The sequence below is a fragment of the Marmota flaviventris genome, chromosome 9 (genome assembly GCF_047511675.1).
Source record: "Marmota flaviventris isolate mMarFla1 chromosome 9, mMarFla1.hap1, whole genome shotgun sequence".
NCBI lineage: Eukaryota > Metazoa > Chordata > Mammalia > Rodentia > Sciuridae > Marmota > Marmota flaviventris.
This window is the reverse complement of record NC_092506.1, coordinates 62,137,802-62,157,272: the sequence shown is the minus strand read 5'-3', so window position 1 is coordinate 62,157,272 and position 19,471 is coordinate 62,137,802. Positions and strand designations below refer to the sequence as shown.

Genomic DNA, 19,471 nt, shown 5'->3' with positions numbered 1-19,471 from the left:
TAGTCCATGCAGTACTTTCTGACCCCTCCCCTTCATGCTGCAGAACCAAATAAAAACTGTAGTACCTCAGATGAACCATAATTGGGTCCTGATCACACTGAAAGAACCACCTCCCATTGCTAATATTGGGCCAACAGTGTTAGTTACAGAAAGATATCCATTAACAAATATAAATATCAAAACAACAACAGTTTTGCTTCTTATAAGTACAGCAGTGGATTAATTTCACCTCCCAAGGGTTTAGTCCAAAAACTTCCTATTGGCATTTGCACCAAACAAGGCTCCCCATATTTCAGGCATCATCTGCTGGGCTATGAGATCCAGCTGGCTTTCCAGGGTGTTGGAACCCTTTATTTTACCATCCCCATTATAGATCTTAACTCTTAACTCCACTATTTCCTCAGGCAGGGAATAGGCTCCTGATCGATCAACATCCTTCTTGGTGACAATTTTGTGTAAATTTTACCAGAGGAAAACCTTGTTTCCTGCAGTGAACAGTCATTAGGGGCTCCAACAACTGGTGCAGAGCTTGGAGGACCAGCTGATCCAGCCCCACTTGATACCTGGTTGTATCTTTTACCACCTTGCTGACTCTCTGTTTTGCTTCATTCAGTAAGTCAATGATAAGGTCACCTCTTGCTCTAAGGATTGATTGGGCCTTGCTTGATTCATCAAATTGGACATCTAAATTTTCTTCTGCTGCTCAATTTGTTTTTCTTTCTTCTCACAGTATTCCATAATATCCAGGGTTTTGGGTTTGCATAAGATGGCTTTTCTCAATGTTGAACTCTTCTTCTGCCTTCACATCTATTTCTTCTGCTTTTTCATTGGCTTCTTGTTCAGTGAAAGCCATCATGTGCTTTGTTGGTAGTGGAATGGGAGTTTCATTCCACTGGGACTTACCTGATTCTGCATGTCAGCATCACTGAGAGCCATGGCAAAAGCAGCACTAGGCCAGTGGGCAACGGAAAAATTAATCCAGTGCTCTTTTATTTTTTGAGAGAGGGTCTTGCTAAGTTGCCCAGACTGTCTTTGAACTTATGATCCTTCTGCCTCAGCCTCAATAACAGCTGAGATTATAGGCATGTGCCATGTTTGGAATTTATTATAAATTTTATAGTGGTTTTTAAATTTGTTTTGCTTTGCCTTTCACATTTAGGTTATAATCCACAGAAATTAGTTTTATGTGTATTGTGAAGTAGATGTCAGATTTTTTGCCTTTTAACTTTCACTTTTTTATTAGAATAATATATATATATATATATATATATATATATATATATTATACATATGTGTGTGTGTGTGTGTGTGTGTGTGTTATAGCCCAGTATGGATACATAATTATCCCTACATTATATATTTTTTGTTTGTTTTGGAGCTATAATTTTGAACCCGGGAACATGCTCCAAATCTGAGCTATACTACCAGCTACCACATAATATTTTGATTGATTGATTGTGGTGCTGGGGATTGTATGCCAGGCAAGAGCTGTACCACTGTAGCCCCACTGTATTAAGATAACCTTTTCCCCCTTGCTTTAACATGTCACTTTTGTAATAATTGTGTATAAATGTATTGGTCTGGTTCTGGAATTCCTATTCTCCTAATTTAGTTTGTCTACCCTTTCAGCAGTACCAGACTATCTTACTCACTATAACTATATACAAGTTGCTGATTTCCCAGAGAGCAAACCTCTTAACTTATTCATTTATTCAAAAGTAAATCTTAACCTTTTGCCCCTATGGGGAAGATTTTTAAATTAAGGTTTTGTTTCAGTCAGCTTTTGCGCTGCTGTGACTAAAAGGACCAGACCAGAACAGAGGAGGAAATTTATTTCGCATCCTGCAGTTTCAGAGGTCTCCAATCCATAGACAGCATGCTCCATTCCTTGGGACTCAAGGCAAAGGCAGGACATAGGACATCATGGCAGAAAAGTGTGGCAGAGGGAACCAGCTTACATGATCAGGAAGTAGGGAGGGAGGTCTCCACTTGCCAGAAGCAAACATGCCCAAAACCACCCCTCAATATCCACCTCCTCCAGCTACACCCTACCACTCAGTTAATCCCAATCAGGGGATTAATTCAATGATTGGGTTAAAACTCTAGAACCCAATCATTTTTCCCCTGAATCTATGTACATTGTCTCACACGTGAGCTTTTGGTGGACACCTTATAGGTCTTGTTGGTCCTTCTCCTTGTATATTTGTCTCCTGCTTCCTTAATTTCTTGTTTCTTAGGGTCTATTTTGTTGATCTTTTCTAATTTTTTGAAAGATATACATAGCTCATTATTTTTTTTGCTTTTTGCACCCTCATACATGCTATATATGTGTGAGTACAATTATATAAAATTTCCCTTTAAGTGCTGTCATTAAATTTGAGATTTTATGAATATGTTTTTGTCTACCTGAAAATAATGTGTATTTTGCATTTATTAGGTGTAAATTCTGCATATGATTACTCAGGGTTATTTTTGGGGGAGTACCAGCGATTGAACTCAGGGGCACTCGACCACTGAGCCATATCCCTAGCCCTATTTTGTATTTTATTTAGACACAGGGTCTCACGGAGTTGCTTAGCACCTTGCCATTGCTAAGGCTGGCTTTGAACTCAAAATCCTCCTGCCTCAGCTTCCTGAGCTGCTGGGATTACAGGTGTGTGCCATCAGGCCAAGTGGATGACTCAGTTTTGTTAATCTTGTAGTTTAGATCTGTGTCCTTATTGAACTTTTCTCTGTTCTATTACTGAAAGAAAAATGTTAAAATCTCTCACTGTGAGGGGCTGGGGTTGTGCCTCAGTGGTGGAGCGTCCACCTAGCATGTGTGAGGACCTGGGTTTGATCCTCAGCACCACATAAAGATAAATAAAGGTATTGTGTCCATCTACAACTAAAAAATATTAAAAAACAAAACCAAAAAAAAAGTCTCACTGTGATTGTGGCTCTATATGTTTACATTTATATTCTTTTCATTTTTATTTTATGTGCTAATAAGATTTTAATGTTTGGCATACATCTTTTAAATTGTTATTTTCTTGATGAGTTGTTTTTTTTTTTTTTTGTGTGTGTGTGTGTGTGTGTGTGTGTACCAGGGATTGAACCCAGCAGTGCTTAACCACTGGGTTAAGTCCTTTAACCACATGCTGGTTTATATTTTATTTAGAGACAGGGTCTTGTCAAGTTGCTTAGGGCCTTGCTAAATTACTGAGGCTGGCTTTGAACTCTCAATCCTCCTGCCTCAGTCTCTGAGTCACTGAGATTACAGGTGTGTGCCACCATGCCTGGCTTGTGAATTGAATCTTTGATCATCATCTCATCGTCTTTATTTCTAGTAATTCTTTTTGCTCTAAAGTTTTCTTCAATTTTTTTAAAAATATTTTTTTAGTTGTAGATGAACACAATACCTTTATTTAATTTATTTATATGTGGTGCTGAGGATCGAACCCAGGGCCTCACATGTGTTAGGGCAAGTACTCTACCACTGAGCCACAACCCCAGCCCTTACTTTAATTTTTGTTTGTTTTGCTTTTACTCCTTTTTTTTTTTTTTTTTTTTTTTTTGAGATAGGATCTCAATAGGTTGCCCAGGCTGGTCTCAACCTGGGCTCAAGGATGTGACGGTACACTGTAACCCCATGGATTGCCAGGGTTGACTGAACTGATCTGGTGGGCCAGGAGGGTGTCCCCTTCCTCCCTCGGTACTCCAGGTCCTACCCTCCCAAAGCTACATGTTTGATCAAAAAAAGTCTTCTCCAGTAGAGGAGAACCATTCTCAGGTAGCTAGCTAGGCTTTCCTATTAGAATCTCCAACCAAGCTTTCAAAAGTAGCCTCAGGTGATCCTCCTGCCTCAGCCTTCTGGGTTGAGTAGCTGGGACTTTAGGAATGCTACTGCATCTGGCTTGCTTTCTTTCTTTCTTTATTTGGGTATCAGATTGAACCCAGAGGTGCTTAATCACTGGTCCACATCTCCAGCTCTCTTTATTTTTTGAGACAGGGTTTTGCTAAATTGCTTAGGGTCTAATTAAGTTGCTGAGGTTGGCTTTGAACTTAGGATCTTCCTGTCTTAGCCTCCTGAGATTACAGGCATGTACCGCTGTTGTGCCCACTGGCTTTACTTTGATAATAATATAATACCATCTTTTGGTTGTGTTTTCTGTCTTTATTTTCAGCCTCTTTATATTCTTAGGTTTCAGATATCTTAATAAGTAGCATATAGTTTAGTCATTAGTTAGGCTTTGTGCTTGTCCAATCAGATAAACTTTTAAAAATTGAAACATCAGTACACTTACATTTAATATAATTATCAATAAACTGGGTATAGTGGGGCATGCCTATAATCCCAGCACCTCCAGAGGCTGAGTCCTTGCTCTCAAGTTCAGGGCCAGACTGAGCAGCTTAGGGGGCTTCTGACTCAAAAATATAAGAAAAATAAAAAGGGGTCGGGATGTGGCTCAGTGGTAGAATGCCCTTGTGTTCAACCCTCACCCAGTTGGGGGGGGGGATTTTGAAATGATTTTCAAAAGACTACAAATAACACAAGGAAGGGAAAAATTGTCTAGGAAAAAAAAAGCACATTAAGAAGATGGTGGATTTATTTTAAAACCAAATATATATATTTTGTGTGTGTGTGTGTGTGTGTGTGTGTGTTTGTAATACTGGAAATTGAACCCACAGGTCTTCCACTAAGCTACATCCCCAGCTCTTTTTTTTTTTTTTTTTTTTTTTGTGCTAGAGATGGAACACAAGAGTGCTTAACCACTGAGCCACATCCCCAGCCCTTGACTCATCTTTTATCCTTATGATACCTTGTTTTTTTGGGGGGAGGGGGGGTTTACTGGAATTTGAACTAAGGGGCACTCAACCACCGAGCCACATCCCTATCCCTGTTTTGTATTTTATTTAGAGAAACAGGTCTCACTGAGTTGCTTAGCCACCTCACCATTGCTGAGGCTGGCATTGAATTCGCAATCCTCTTGCCTCAGCCTCCTGAGCTGTTGGGATTACAGACATGGACCACAGTACCGGCTACATTCTTCTTCTTCTTTTTTTTTAAATATTCTTTTAGTTGTAGTTGGACATGATACCTTTTAAAATTTATTTTTACATGGTGCTGAGGACCGAACCCAGGGCCTCGTACATGCTAGGTAAGTGTTCTACCACTGAGTCACAACCCGCCCCCTTCCCACATTGTTAATGTATAACTTGTGCTATCTGAAATATTTTTCAAGACTTGAGGCTGAATATAATTTTGAAAGACAATTTAATTTTTTCTTTTCTTCAGGCATAACCATATGTGATAACAAATTTATAAGCTCATAATGTAACCAAGAAAGAGAAGTTCCACAAAACTACATTATATGAGAAAAGGCTCAGGCTCCAAAGTACATAGTACACTTGGAGAATAAGTAATAGCCTTCCATGATTGGCAAATGGTGTTAATGTTTGTCAAGGGTGGGAGATGAGACTAGAGACTAGGCTCAAGTTTGATTGTAAAAGTCTTTAAATACCTGCTAAAGACTTGACTTTATCTTATGGATACTGGGGAGCCCTGGAATGTTTTATAAATCGAGAAAAGGTTAACCCATCAGTCCATAGGTTAGGCACAGCACAGTGCTTCCTTTTCTTGTTCTCTTTTGTATGTATGCATGTTTATTTCCTTCAGTGGATTGTAAACTCATTTTAGATACAGACCTTATTTGTTTTTGCATTCTCATCTCTCAACTTCCTTATTTACTAGCAATTAATAGTTTTGGAATGAAGTAAGAAATAAATACTAGTCATCTAAGCATTATAATATTTATTTACTTTTTATCTTTGGTAAGAATATCTAGTGGATATTTATATATTTGCATCTTTCTTGTTTTCAACTTTAATGTGAGTAAAAAAAAATTTTTTTAATTTAGGGCTTTTTTTTAGATCAATTTTAGGTTGACAGCAAAATTGAGAGAAAAGCACCATGATTTCATATACACTCCTTGCCTACGCAAATACTTAGTCTTACCCTTTTTCAGTATCCACCATTAGAGTGGTAGATTTATTTAAAATGATGAATCTACATAATTATTACCTAGAGTCCATCATTTATATTAGGTTTCACTTGAGGTGGTGTACATTCTGTGAATTTGGACAAATGTATAATGATATGTATCCATCATTGTTGTCTCATACAGAGAGTTTTCACACTTTTAAAAAACACAAAAGTTTTGCAAAAAAAAAAAAAAAAAAGCTCATGTATAATGGCATAATTTGGTATGAACATACTTTATATAGTTACAAAAATTTTGCTGTGAATGGATAATTATGAATGTAATGCACTCCGCTATTGTCATATATGTAAGAAATAATAAAAAAAGAAAAAGTTTTAAACATCTTCTGTCCTCTCCCTGTTTATCCCTACTTCTAGCCCCTGGCCAGCTAATATTTTTACTGTTTCCTTAGTTTTGCCTTCTCTAGAATGTCCTATAGTAGTTGGAATCATACAGTCTTTTTAGATTGGCCTCTTACATTTAGAATCATACATTTATAGACGCTACATGTCTCATGGTTTTATAGTTTATTCCTTTTTAGTACTGAATAAATTCCATTGACTGGGTATACTTCAGTTTGTTTATCCACTTACCTATGGAAGGACATTTTAATTGCTTATAACTTTTGGCAGTTATGACTAAAGCAGTAACATCTTTGTGCCACTTTTTTTGTCTTTTCTTTTTTCCTGTGGTGTTGGGAATTGAAACACAAAGTGTTCTCTACCTCTGAGCTATATCCCCAGTCCCCCATATGCATGCTTTATGTGTAGGTAGGTTTTTAGCTCTTTGAGTATTACCACTTTTATCATCCTGAAACTCAGAGAATCTAATAAATATTGTAAAGAAATAAAACACCTTTACTAAAAGGAACTTTGGAGTATAGATACGATGTTATTTAATTCAACAAATATGTGTAACCAAACTCATTCTCTTCATTTAAATATATGATTGTGTAAGTGTGGTTTTTGTTTCATAACTTTAGGAGAAACAAAATATTCAGTGTAGGTCTAGAAAAAGGCTGCTATGTTACTAAACTTCAGTGTTATGGACTGGGTTAGCAACATTAAAGTAGTCTAGCTTGGTTTAATTGATTTTCTGTTTTGCTATAGAATTGCATCACCTAGGGGAGACATCCTTGGATATGATAGTTCAGTGAAGTTGGCTTGCAGCTGAGTTTTTCTACTGTGATCCCAGGTACTTTTCTCAGCTGTCTTTGTTATCATGATGGAACAGTGACTATAAATAATGTTTTTTGCTTAGCTGTGTTCTTAAAATCATAGCATATTATTTAAGCTGTGATTATGATAGTGCATTAATATTTTATAGCAGTGTCTGTGATTTAAGAAATAAGTAGAAAATTATAAATATCTAATTGGTCAGATTCAGTACTATTTGGCCTGTGTAACTGACCAAGAATTGTGAAGTGGGTCATAATTTGTCATTTATGGGTTGCAGGATAATTGAAGCTTCTTCATTTGTACAAACACCAGTCTTACATTCTTTGAATCCTGGGTATTCTTTACAAATCCTCTGTAGTTTTTTGGTTTTACTTTTTATTTTTTGCTATTAAGAGGTGTTTTTTTGTTTTTTGTTTTTTGTTTTCCCAAAAGCTGAGGGCTTTTAATTGAACAGAAGATACAATTTTTGATGAAAGTGATCTAAGCGTTCAATGCATGAATTTAATTTTCTTGCATACGGCAAGGTAGGTGAGCCACAGAATTCTCACACACCATAATATAACAAAGAAACAATGCTGTCAGAGAATTATCTTCAGGTGAAGAAGTTTAAATAGAGTAAGAAATACACTATACATAAACATACCCACAAAAAGCCTAAAACTCAGGTTGTGACAAAGGGACCTACAACTGAAACAAATAAAATTTGAGGGAAAAAAAAAAGGGATTCAGTAATCTTTACAAATAATCTTAAGAGCAGACATTTCTGCATCAGATTGTTAATGACTAAAACACCCCAAAACTTTCAACAGCATTTTAGTGTAACCATGCAGATTTCCATGAAATATTATTTTTTTTTTGCTTATTTCCTTTTTCTTTCTCAAACTCAGCTATCTGATTAAATATATTGAGTAAATTTTGAGGTAAATTTTTTTTAACTCTGCTTTCTGGTTGCTCTTTACTTTTTAGTCCATCTTCTTCTGGAATCTCTGTTTTGTTATCTTCCCCAGAATTGTCCTCTCTTTCATATTCTTGATTTGTATTTACCCAGTATCTTTGCTCGTGTCTACTGAAATCACGTGATCCAGAATAATTGTATTTTTTGTGTTTTTCAACTGACTTCCAAGAGTAGTCTGAACTTGCTGGTGAAGTGGAATACCTCACAGAACCTGGCTCCCACCTTCTATAGTGCTCTTTTCTTCCCTCTATGTCTTTTTCAAATCTCCTGTGACCATACATTTTTATCTTGTCCTCTGAATTCCTATAGAAGGAATCTGAGGAATTTCTTCTACTGGAAAAATGTCTTTCTGATTTATATGGCTTTTCAGTTTTGCTACTACTTGCCTGGGTTTTATAGCTATTGTAAAAATCTCTTGGATCTTCAGACCTACCTCCAAAAATCATCTGGTATTTCAGCTGAAGAGGAAGAAAGAGGGCACTTATCTTTCTCTTTTACCTGTGTCTTTTGATATTGAAACCTGTCTTGCTTTTCCAGTAGTTTTTCCACTTCTTGTTTTTGGTTAAGAAAAGATGCAGAAGTATTACTTGGAACTGGATAGCACTCCTCTTTCCTATTCTGATCTATCTGACTTGAAGATGCCCTAGATGAATGCCTTTTGGAACTGCAAGAAGACTCTGACCGGTTCCTCCTTCGTTTCTTATGCCTTCTGTGATCAGAAGAGGAAGAAGATGAGGAAGAAACTGATTCATCAGCAGAAGAAACACTTGAAGAGGAGGATGATTTTCTTCTTCTTTAGCCTTTTCTCCTCTTGTAAGAGCTTACACAACTTTTCTGCACTTGTTTCTATTTTCTTTGTTTTCTGCTTTTCTTCCTTTTCAGCTTGTTTTTCTCTGCATATATTTATGAAGTTTCTACAAAGCATCCTCTGCATCTTTAAAAGTCTCCTCCAAAGCCAAAGCTTTCTTATAGTAACTTTCAGCATTTAAAAACTTTTCTTCTTCTTCTAGCTGCCCTCCTCTTTCTACAAGTGTTTGGCAGAGGTATTTTTTTGCATTTCTGTGAGTTGGACAGTTTTCCAATGCAAGCTCAAAATCTTCTATTGTTTTGTTCAGACTTCCTTTTGTTGCATATAATGCTCCACGAGCTACCAAAGCTTCCACATTTTGCTTATCTATTTCCAGAGCTTTATTGTATTCATTCATAGCATCCACATGGCGTCCAACCTTAAAATAAAAAATATGGAACGCTTCACGAATTTGCGTGTCATCCTTGCGCAGGGGCCATGCTAATCTTCTCTGTATCGTTCCCATTTTAGTATATGTGCTACCGAAGCGAGCACCTATTAAGAGGTTTTTTAAAAAAAATTGTTGTAAAAGCCAGGCATGGTTGTGCATGCCTGTAATCCCAGCGACTAGGGAGGCTGATGTAGGAGGATCACAACTTGACCAACCTGGACAAGTTATTGACACCCTATCTTAAAATAAGATATAAAGGGGTAGGGACATAGGTCAATGGTAGAGCACTTACCTAGCATGCCTGAGGCCCTGAGTTTGATCCCCAGCTCTGCAAAAAAGAAAATAAATAAAAAAATTGTGCTACATAACTTGTAACAAAAGTTACCATTTTAGGCATTTTTAGGCTTATAGTTCAAGGATATTAAGTACATTCACAGCTGGGTATGGTGACACACACCTGTAATCCCAGCAGCTCAGGAGACAGACAGGAGGATTACAGACAGGTTCAAAGCTATCTTCAGCAATTTAATGAAACGGTAAGCAACCTAGTGACCTTGTCTCAAAAAACTAAAAAGGACTAGTGATATGGCTCAGTGGTTAAGCTCTGTTGGGCTCAATCCTTGGTACCAAAAAAAAAGTAGATTGACATTATTTATACAACCATCACCACTATTCGTCATCCATATAAATTTTGTGTGTGTGTGCGTGCGCAAGCACACGTGCGAATGTTTTGGTTTGGGGGCAATACTGGTAATTGAACCCAGGGCTTTGTGCATTCTAAGATACATCCCCAGCCCTTTTCTTTTAAATTTCAAGAAAGGTTATTGCTAAGTTGTCCAGACTGGCCTCTAAATTGCAGTCTTCCTGCCTCAGCCTCCAGTAGCTGGAATTATACTTGTATAATACCGCACCTGGCCCCATAAGTTTTCTCTCTCTCTCTCTACCAGGGATTGAACCCAGGGGCACTTAACCACTAAGCCACATCCCTAGCCCTTTTTATTTTTTAGGCAGGGCTTCGCTAAGTTGCTGAGGTTGTCTTTGAACTTGGAAACTTCCTGCCTCAGTCTTCTGAGTTGCTGGGATTATGGGTGTACACCACCACGCCCAGCTCCCATAAGTTCTTTAACAGCTTTATTGAGATAAAATTATATAATTCAACCACTTGAAGTGTATGGTTCAGGGGCTGGGGATGTGGCTCAAGCGGTAGCGCGCTCGCCTGGCATGCGTGCGGCCCAGGTTCGATCCTCAGCACCACATACAAACAAAGATGTTGTGCCCGCCAATAACTAAAAGAAATAAATATTAAAAAAAAAAAAAAAGAAGTGTATGGTTCAATGGTATATTATATATATATATAATATATGTGCCATTTACTGTATATTATTATATATTATAGTATATATTATATTTACAAAGTGGTGCAACCTCAAAAAGAATCCCTGAATCCTTTAGCTATCACTATTTCCCCCTCCCCAGATGTAAGCAATCACTAATCTATTTTTTTCTTTCTGTATTTGCCGGTTTTAAACGTGTAATAAATGGAATTAACATATGATCTTTTTTTTTAGAGAGAGAGAGAGAATTTTTTTTAATGTTTATTGTTTTTTAGTTTTCGGCGGACACAACATCTTTGTTTATATGTGGTGCTGAGGATTGAACCCAGGCTGCATGTATGCCAGGTGAGCATGCTACAGCTTGAGCCACATCTCCAGCTCAACATATGATCTTTTTTTAAAAATATTTTTTTTAGTTGTAGTTGGACACAATACCTTTATTTTTATGTGGTGCTGAGGATCGAACCCAGCGCCTCGCACATGCTAGGCAAGCGCTCTACCACTGAGCCATACTCCAGCCCCCATATGATCTTCTTTGACTTGTCTTTTAATGTGGTGTTTTCAAGGTACTTTCTTTTGGTAGCAGGTATCAGTACCTCATTCCTTTTCATGACTGAAAAATATTCCATTGTATGGATAATCACTTTTTGTTTATACGTTCATCAATTGATGGACATTTAGTTTGTTTCCACTTTTTAGCTATTTTGAATAATGCACACTTTATGTTAAAATTTCATTATCAGTTCAGATTATTTTTAGTAATCTGTGACTTTGTAAATCCAGGGGTTACAAATAATACTTCTTGGGTTGTGGGGTACAGTGCCAGAGCAGAGGGTTCCATTCCCAGCACCACAAAAAAAAAAAAAAAAAAAAAGGAAAGAAATAGCTGCCACAATGTCTGACTATCACAGTGTATCCCATTATTATTATATATAATGTACCAATAAAAATTTTTTAAAGGAAAATAAAATAAATGGCAGACATAGGTGCTATAATGCTGTAATCCGGCTACTTTGGAGTCTGAGGCAGGAGGATAACAAGTTCAAGTGCATTCTGGGCAGCCTAGCCAGATCTTGTCTCAAAACTAATACAAAATTTAAAAAGGCCAGGGATGTAGTTCCTTGTGCAAGGTCTTAGGTTCAATCTCCAGTGTTTAAAAAAAGAAAAGGGAAGGAAAGAAAGGAGGAACAGGGCTGGGATTATGGCTTAGCAGCAGAGCGCTTGCCTCGCACATGTGAGGCGCTGGGTTCTATCCTCAGCACCACATAAAAATAAAAAATAAAATAAAGGTATTGTTTTATCTACAACTAAAAAAAAGAAAGGAACAAAGGAGCGAGTGAGGGTGTTATCATTATTTCCAAGCATTTCAGGACTTTCTAGATTATCTTTAGTTATACATTTCTTGTTTAGTTTCACTGAAGGGAGAGAACATATTCTTCATGATTTCAAAACCTTGAAGTTTGTTAAACCTGCTTTATGGACTATACTTGTTTTGTTTTTTTATTTTGGCAGTGGTAGGTTTTGAACCCAGAGCCTTTAAGCATGCTAAGCCACTTCACTACTGATTTATACCCCCACCTGCTAGCACTTGTTTTCAGTTAAGAGATACCTTTGTCTTGAATTATCTTCAGTTTTCCAGTGAAATCTTAGATTGAGAAAGGGGACTATCTTCTAAAATATTAATGGCTTACTGCATTCACTGAGCATGGCCAATCATATTAAGCACTTTGCTGGTATTAAGCAATCAAGATAGGAAATGTTATCCTTATTTTATAAAATTGGGAAGATTAAACTGTACAAGTTACATAGCTAGTAAAGTTGATAGGTAGAATAGACAAATCCATAGAAAGGAAAGTAGATTAGTGGTTACCAAGGTCTGGGGAATGGGAGAAATGGGAAATTAAGTGGTTGTAGGAGTTTTTTTTTTTTTTTTTTTTTTTTTGAGTGATGAAAATGTTCTGGACTTGTTAGTAATGGTGGTTGCACAACTGTCTGAATATACTAAAAATGACTGAATTTTTTGCCTTAAAAGGGCTGTGGCTCAAGCGGTAGTGCACTCGCCTGGCATGCGTGCGGCCCGGGTTCGATCCTCAGCACCACATACAAACAAAGATGTTGTGTCCGCCGAGGACTAAAAAATAAATATTAAAATTCTCTCTCTCTCTCTTAAAAAAAAAAAAGGGCAAATTTTGTGGTATGGGAAAAGTAGAACTAGAATTCAAATCCAGAAGCTGTCTCCTCAAATATTGCCTGTTTACTCGGTAAGAGATTGGAATAGGTTTAATATTTGAAGTAAAAAACTGGAAAGAGTATCTTAAACTATCTTAACTGTATCTTAAAGTAATATCCTGCATATGGTTCATTACAAATTAGCTTTTCTTACTTGAATTTGAAGAATTCTGTTAATCTCAGGTAGAGTTATAGATTTAAATTTGTTACGTTCTAAAAATAAGTTTTCTGATACAGGGAAAGCCATGAAGTTTGTTAATTTTTCTGACTAATGTCTCCTTCAGATCTCATCTGTAAAGTCATTATTCTCTGGGAAGTTTTTTCTTACCATCCAGTCTTATTATAGAAACTGTTCCCTTCCCATAACAACTTCTGTACTTTTTATAACAGCACAATAATTATTTCTGTCTTGCACATTTAACCTTGACAGGACTAAGTTTTAATTACTTTTATATTCATTCAGTCCCTGGCTTTTAGTATGTGCTTGTTCAAATGAAGAAATATGTGAGTAGGTTCAGTTTTGCATTATATTTGCTCTGGGCTACATGTATTTCAAAGATACAGCCCTGTCATTTGGATTAGGTTTCACACCTGAATTGTTTGCTAGTGTTTGTTGTATACTAAGATGAAATAGGAATCCCATTGAGATCATTGGAATGCAAGTTCTTATGTAGAAGTGCAAGAGGGTATAACTAGTATGTTAAAAAAAACATGGTTCAGTTCCAGAAACAGTACTATAAATGCTGAAATTAGGCTAGCATGTCGGTTTTATTTCACTGAAGAGGCATTGTGAATATTATTGTAAAATTTTATAGATTATTTACAAAAAGTCATCCCTTGGTCTCTTCTTGTTTGGTTCCAGGACCCCTTGGATAACTAAATGCATGGATACTCAAATCCTTTATATAAAATGGCTTAGTAAAACCTTGTGTATATCTTCCTGTATGCTTTTTTTCTTGCCGTGTACTTTAAGTCGTTACTTATGATATTTATCATTACTTGTAATACCTAATATAATGTAAATGCTGTGTAAATAGCTATACTGTATTTTGGGGGGAATGGTGACCCCCCCCTCCCAGTGACTCAGGAGGCTGAGACAGGAGGTTCTCACGTTAAAGGCCAGCCTCAGCAATTTAGAGAGGCCCTAAGCAACTGGGTGAGACTCTGTCTCAGAATAAATAATAAACTGGGTGCTGTGGTACATGCCTGTAATCCCAGTGACTCCGGAGGCTGGGGCAGGAAGATTGCAATTCAAACCCAACCTCAGCAATTAATGAGACCCTGTCTAATAAAATATTGAAAAGGCTGAGGATGTGGCTTGGTGGTTAAGCACCCCTGAGTTAAATCCCTAGTATTAAAATAAATAAATAAGTATATAGGTAGGTAGGTGGTAGAAAGATAATAAATTTGGGATATATATTATAGCTCAGTGATAAATTGGCCCTAGGTTAAATCCCCAGTACCCTCCCATCCCCTGCAAAAAAGAAAAAAAAAAAAAAAAAAAAGAAAGAAACTTGATTAGGATTGGGTAAAGATTTGTTATGGGCTGGGGATGTGGCTCAAGCGGTAGCGCGCTCACCTGGCATGTGTGCGGCCCGGGTTGGATCCTCAGCACCACATACAAACAAAGATGTTGTGTCAGCCAAAAACTAAAAAATAAATATTAAAATTAAAAAAAATTTGTTATAATAGCTGGATTTGTGAGTATAATAACAAATCTAGTGTTTTGAGGCAAGGTTGAATGAATCTTGGAGAGTAAAAGGAATAGTTTGTCCTTTCCCTCCCTCCACCCCTTCTTTGTCTTTCAGATTGAACCTAGAGGCTCTACTACTCAACTACATCCCCAACCCTTTTTTTAATTTTTTATTTTGAAACAGTGTCTTGGTAAGTTGCTGAGGATTTTGCAGAGTTCTCCACGCTGACTTTGAACATGGCTATTCTCCTGCCTCAGTCTTATAAGTCGCTGGAATTACAGGTGTGCAACACCACCCCTGACTGGAGAAGTCTTAAATATATGACTTGTTGGAAATTTAACATATTTATATACCCCCGTAACTGCCACTCAAATAAAAATATAAATCATTTCCAGCATTCAGAAGATTCCCTGGCCCTCTTTGCCAGTTGGAAACCCCTTCCTATTCTGACTAAAATTTGCCAGGTTTGAATTTATGTAACTGGAATTATTCAATGTATGTTCTTTGAGTTCCCTTTCCTATGTAGTGTCTGAATTTAACCATGTAGTTTTTTATATTAGTAGGATATGACTTTTGCCTGTGTGAATTTTATGGTGATGCCACAATTTATACATTCTGTTATTGGTAGGTATTTGGATTGCTTCTGGCTTTTTGCCATTATGAATAAACCTGATGTGGCTCAGTGCAGAGCGCTTGCCTAGCACATTGGAGGCACTGAGTTCAAACCTCAGCACCACATAAAAATAAACAGATAAAGTAAAGGTATTGTGTCCATCTACAACTAAAAAAAACTTTTTTTTTAAAAAAAAAGTCGTCTTTATGGTTTTTGCTTCAAATACCATAAACTGCCTCTTTTCTTACTGAGCTTTAGATTTTTTTAAAAAAATAAATGTTTTGTTATTTGCTGTTATGCTAGAACTGTTTTCAGAGGCATTTAAATGTTTAATTTGTTATAATATCAATAATTTTTTACTAGTTTCACTGGGAGTGTGTATTTGTAGCACCTTACACTGTCAGGCTGAAACTATTTCCTTGGTCAGATATTTCCCATTTGGAGCTTGCCATTTTCAGTACTTTAATATCACATTGTCTTATTTACTGTAGGTTAATGATAAATCTTAAAATTTAGTAGTATAAGTTGCCCAGTTTTGTTCTGTAAATTTGCCTTGGCTATTCTAATTTACTTTTTCCTCTCCAAGTAAATTTTTTTTTTGATGCAGGGTACCAAGGATGGAACCCAGGGATGCTTAGCCACTGAGCCATGTCCTCAGCCCTTTTTATATTTTATTTTAAGACAGAGTTTTGCTAAGTTGCTGAGGTTGACTTTGAACTCACTATCTTCCTGTCTCAGTCTCCTAGGTTGTGCCACCGCCACTAGAAATATAATTGATTTTTGTATACTGGCCACCTATACTGAGAATCCTTTTTCCTCTCAGGTTTTTTGTTTGTTTTTAAGTTGTAGATGAACATAATACCTTTATTTGTTTATTTTTATGTGGTGCTGAAGATCAACCCAAGTGCTAGGCAGGTGCTTTACCACTGAGCCACAACCCCAGCACCTCCCTGTCAGGTTTTCATAGGGCATATGAAAAGAGAGGTAGAGGCCAGCATCTGGCCTCTAAAAATTAGCTTAAAATCAAAAGTTTAAGTAACTTTTCATACTAAAATGTAATGTAATTTATGTAATACATACTAAAATGGAAATGACTTGTTATGGATTTTATCATCTCCCAAAGTATTTATATTTTGGGAGGCATTAGAGACTTATTTATCCAGTGCCTTTCTAATTGATAGAATTTCTTGCATTTATTTAATACTTAGTCTGTGCCAAGATAGAAAAATAATTTGGTATGTTTTTGTTCTTGGAAATAATGCTCATTACTAAGGAAATTTCCAACTTTCCACTATTTTTGGCCTAGTGGTCCTTTCCTAAAAATACCAATACAGAATAGAATTGTGAATCTTTGTGATTTCTCTGTGTAAGTAGTGAGATCAGATTCTTTTTTTTTTTTTTTATTTTTTGTAGTTGTAGATGCACAAAATACCTTTATTTAATTTATTTGTTTTATGCAGTATTAATGATTGAACCCAGTGTCCCACACAGGCTAGGCAGGCATTCTGCCACTAGGCTACAACCTCAGCCCAAGATCAGACTCTTCATTTTCCTCAACTCTTAACTAAACACTCTTTCCTGTTACTATTGTTATACTGGGAATGGAACCCAGGACCTCTCATATGCTAAGCAAGCACTGAGTTACATCCTCAAGAAATTGCAGTTCTTCATAGAATTGCCCTTTTCATTTATGTATGTATGTATGTTGAGATAGTGTCTCACTAAATTGTCCAGGCTGACCTCAAATTTGTGATCCTCCTGCCACAGCCTCTGAGTAGCTGGATTATAGGAAGGTACTACTAGTACATGTGCTTTTTTTTTTTTTTTTTTTAATTTGTTCCTTTTAGTTATACATGACAGTAGAATGTTTGGCACATTATGCATACATGAGTATGGCTTATTCTAATTAGGATCCTATTCTTGTGGTCATACATGAGGTGGAGTTACACTGGTAGTGCATTCAAATACAAGACTAGGAATGTTATGTCCCATTAATTCTACTGTCCTTCCTATTTCCCTGCCCACTCTCTTCCCTTCGTTTCCCTTTGTCTAATCCAGTGGACTTATATTCTTTCCTTCTCTACCCTCCCTTGTTGTGGGTTAGCATTCACATATCAGCAAGAACATTCGGCCTTTGGTTTTTTTGCGATTAGCTTATTTCACTTAACATGATATTCTCCAGTACCATCCATTTACCAACAAAAGCCATAATTTCATTCTTCTTTATGGCTGAGTAATATTTCATTGTGTATGTATGTCATATTTTCTGTATCCATTCATCCATTTAAGGACACCTATAGTTCCATATAGTTTGGCTATTGAGCTGCTATAAACATTGTTATGGCTGTGACTGTAGTGATTTTAAGTCTTTTGGGTATAGACAGAGGAGTGGGACAACTTGGTCAAATGGTGGTTCCATTCCAAGTTTTTTAAGGAATCTCGATACTGCTTTCCATAGTGGTTGCACCAATTTGCAGTCCCACCAGTGATGTATGAGTGTACCTTTTCCCCCACATCCTCACCAACACTTATTGTTACTTGTATACTTGATAATTGCCATTCTGACTAGAGTGAGATGGAAACTCCGTGTAGTTTTAATTTGCATTTCTCTAATTCTAGAGGTGTTGAACATTTTTTCATATATTATTTGACCATTTGTATTTCTTCTGTGAAGTGCCTGTTCAGTTCCTTTGCCCATTTATTGATCCGGTTATTTGTTTTTTGGGTGTTAAATTTTTTGAGTTCTCTGTATAACCTGGAGATTAATACTCTAAGATGCAGGTGATAAAGATTTTTCTCCCATTCTGTAGGCTCTCTGTTCACATTCTTGATTGTTTCCTTTGCAGTGAAGAAGCTTTTTAGTTTGATTCCATCCACTTATTCTTTTTTTATATATATTTTATTAGTTGTTGATGGACCTTTATTTATTTATATGTGGTGCTGAGGATCAAACCCCAGTGCCTCACACATCCTAGGCAAGCACTCTACACTGAGCCACAACCCCAGCTCCCCCATTTATTGATTCTTGATTGTACTTCTTGTGCCATAGGAGTCTTGTTGAGGAAGTTGGTTCCTAAGCTGATATGATGTGGGGTTGGGCCTACTTTTTCTTTTAGTAAGTGCAGGGTCTCTGGTCTAATGCCTAAGTCCTTGATCTACTTTGAGTTAATTTTTATGCAGGATGAGAGATAGGGGTTCAATTTTATTCTACTACCTACGGATTTCCAGTTTTCCCAGCACCATTTGTTGAATAGGTTATCTTTGTTCCAATATATGTTTATGGCACCTTCCTCTAGTATGAGGTAACTATATTTATGTGGGTGTGTCTTTGTGTCTTCTATTCTGTTCCATTGGTCTTAATTTAAAGAGATTGTTGCTTTAACAACAATATTGGCAAACTTGGGGGATAGTTGGTTTTTAATTAGGGTTAGTAGAACCATTACAGATATTCTCCATAGAATTAAATTGCAGTTCTTCATAGAATTGCCTGAGAACACAATGTGTTAACTAAGCAAATATGTTTTTCTTTTCAGTTGGAAAAACATCCTTGATCACCAGATTCATGTATGACAGTTTTGACAACACTTATCAGGTAATTTGTTTTTATCAATTTATGATAGTTTTCTATTCTGTATTAGAAGTAACATTCAAGATTTTTAAAAATTTTACTTGTAATATTTACATGTATTCATGAATGTAGAAGCACTTTCTGTAATGTGTAAAATACTATATGTATATATATATATATACACACACATATATATATGATCATATATATGCTTTTTCTCATAGTTCTCAACCTTATTCAATTTGTCTCCTCTCCTAAAGTTTATTGGAAGATCATTTCTATACCATCAGGGAGGGAATTAGAAGTGATAGTGGATGTTTTCTTATAGAGAATTAATCCAAGTCTAGGAATTCTATAACATTTTGATCTATACTTGAAATAGAATAAATGAGTTAATGAAATTAAAAATCATTAACATAAGAAATTTGAGACATTCATAGGTGGAATTAAACAATATGCTCCTTAATAAATGCCAAAGATGAAATTATAGTAGAAATTAGAAAATACTTTGAGATAAATAAAAAGATAAAACACAATATATCAAAGCTAATGGAAGACAGCTTAAAAGCAGTACTATACAGAAAAGATTAAACTAATAACTTAATCTTCCATCTTAAAAAGCTAGAAAAAGAAAAGCCA

General features: G+C 36.3%; 1 protein-coding gene, 1 non-coding gene and 2 pseudogenes across 4 annotated transcripts in view; 1 reads left to right on the top strand and 3 right to left on the bottom strand.

Annotated features, from left to right (window-relative positions):
- Positions 1–19,471, top strand: part of Rab6a (RAB6A, member RAS oncogene family) — a 64,629-nt gene that overhangs the window by 20,383 nt on the left and 24,775 nt on the right. For 2 of the 3 annotated variants that reach the window (XM_027942570.2, XM_027942571.2), the window contains exon 2: positions 18,798–18,856. In XM_027942570.2, coding sequence (XP_027798371.1) covers positions 18,798–18,856 — 59 coding nt within the window. Of the gene's footprint in view, positions 1–7,149; positions 7,218–18,797; positions 18,857–19,471 lie in introns of those variants that run through there. The other variant, XM_071616474.1, reaches the window with a different exon arrangement.
- On the bottom strand, positions 221–936 carry LOC114098374 (V-type proton ATPase subunit E 1-like; annotated as a pseudogene).
- Positions 7,552–9,476, bottom strand: LOC139706888 (tetratricopeptide repeat protein 14 pseudogene; annotated as a pseudogene).
- On the bottom strand, positions 9,392–9,498 carry LOC114098662 (U6 spliceosomal RNA). Its single transcript, XR_003583767.1, has one exon. It is a non-coding gene; the product is annotated as a U6 spliceosomal RNA (small nuclear RNA).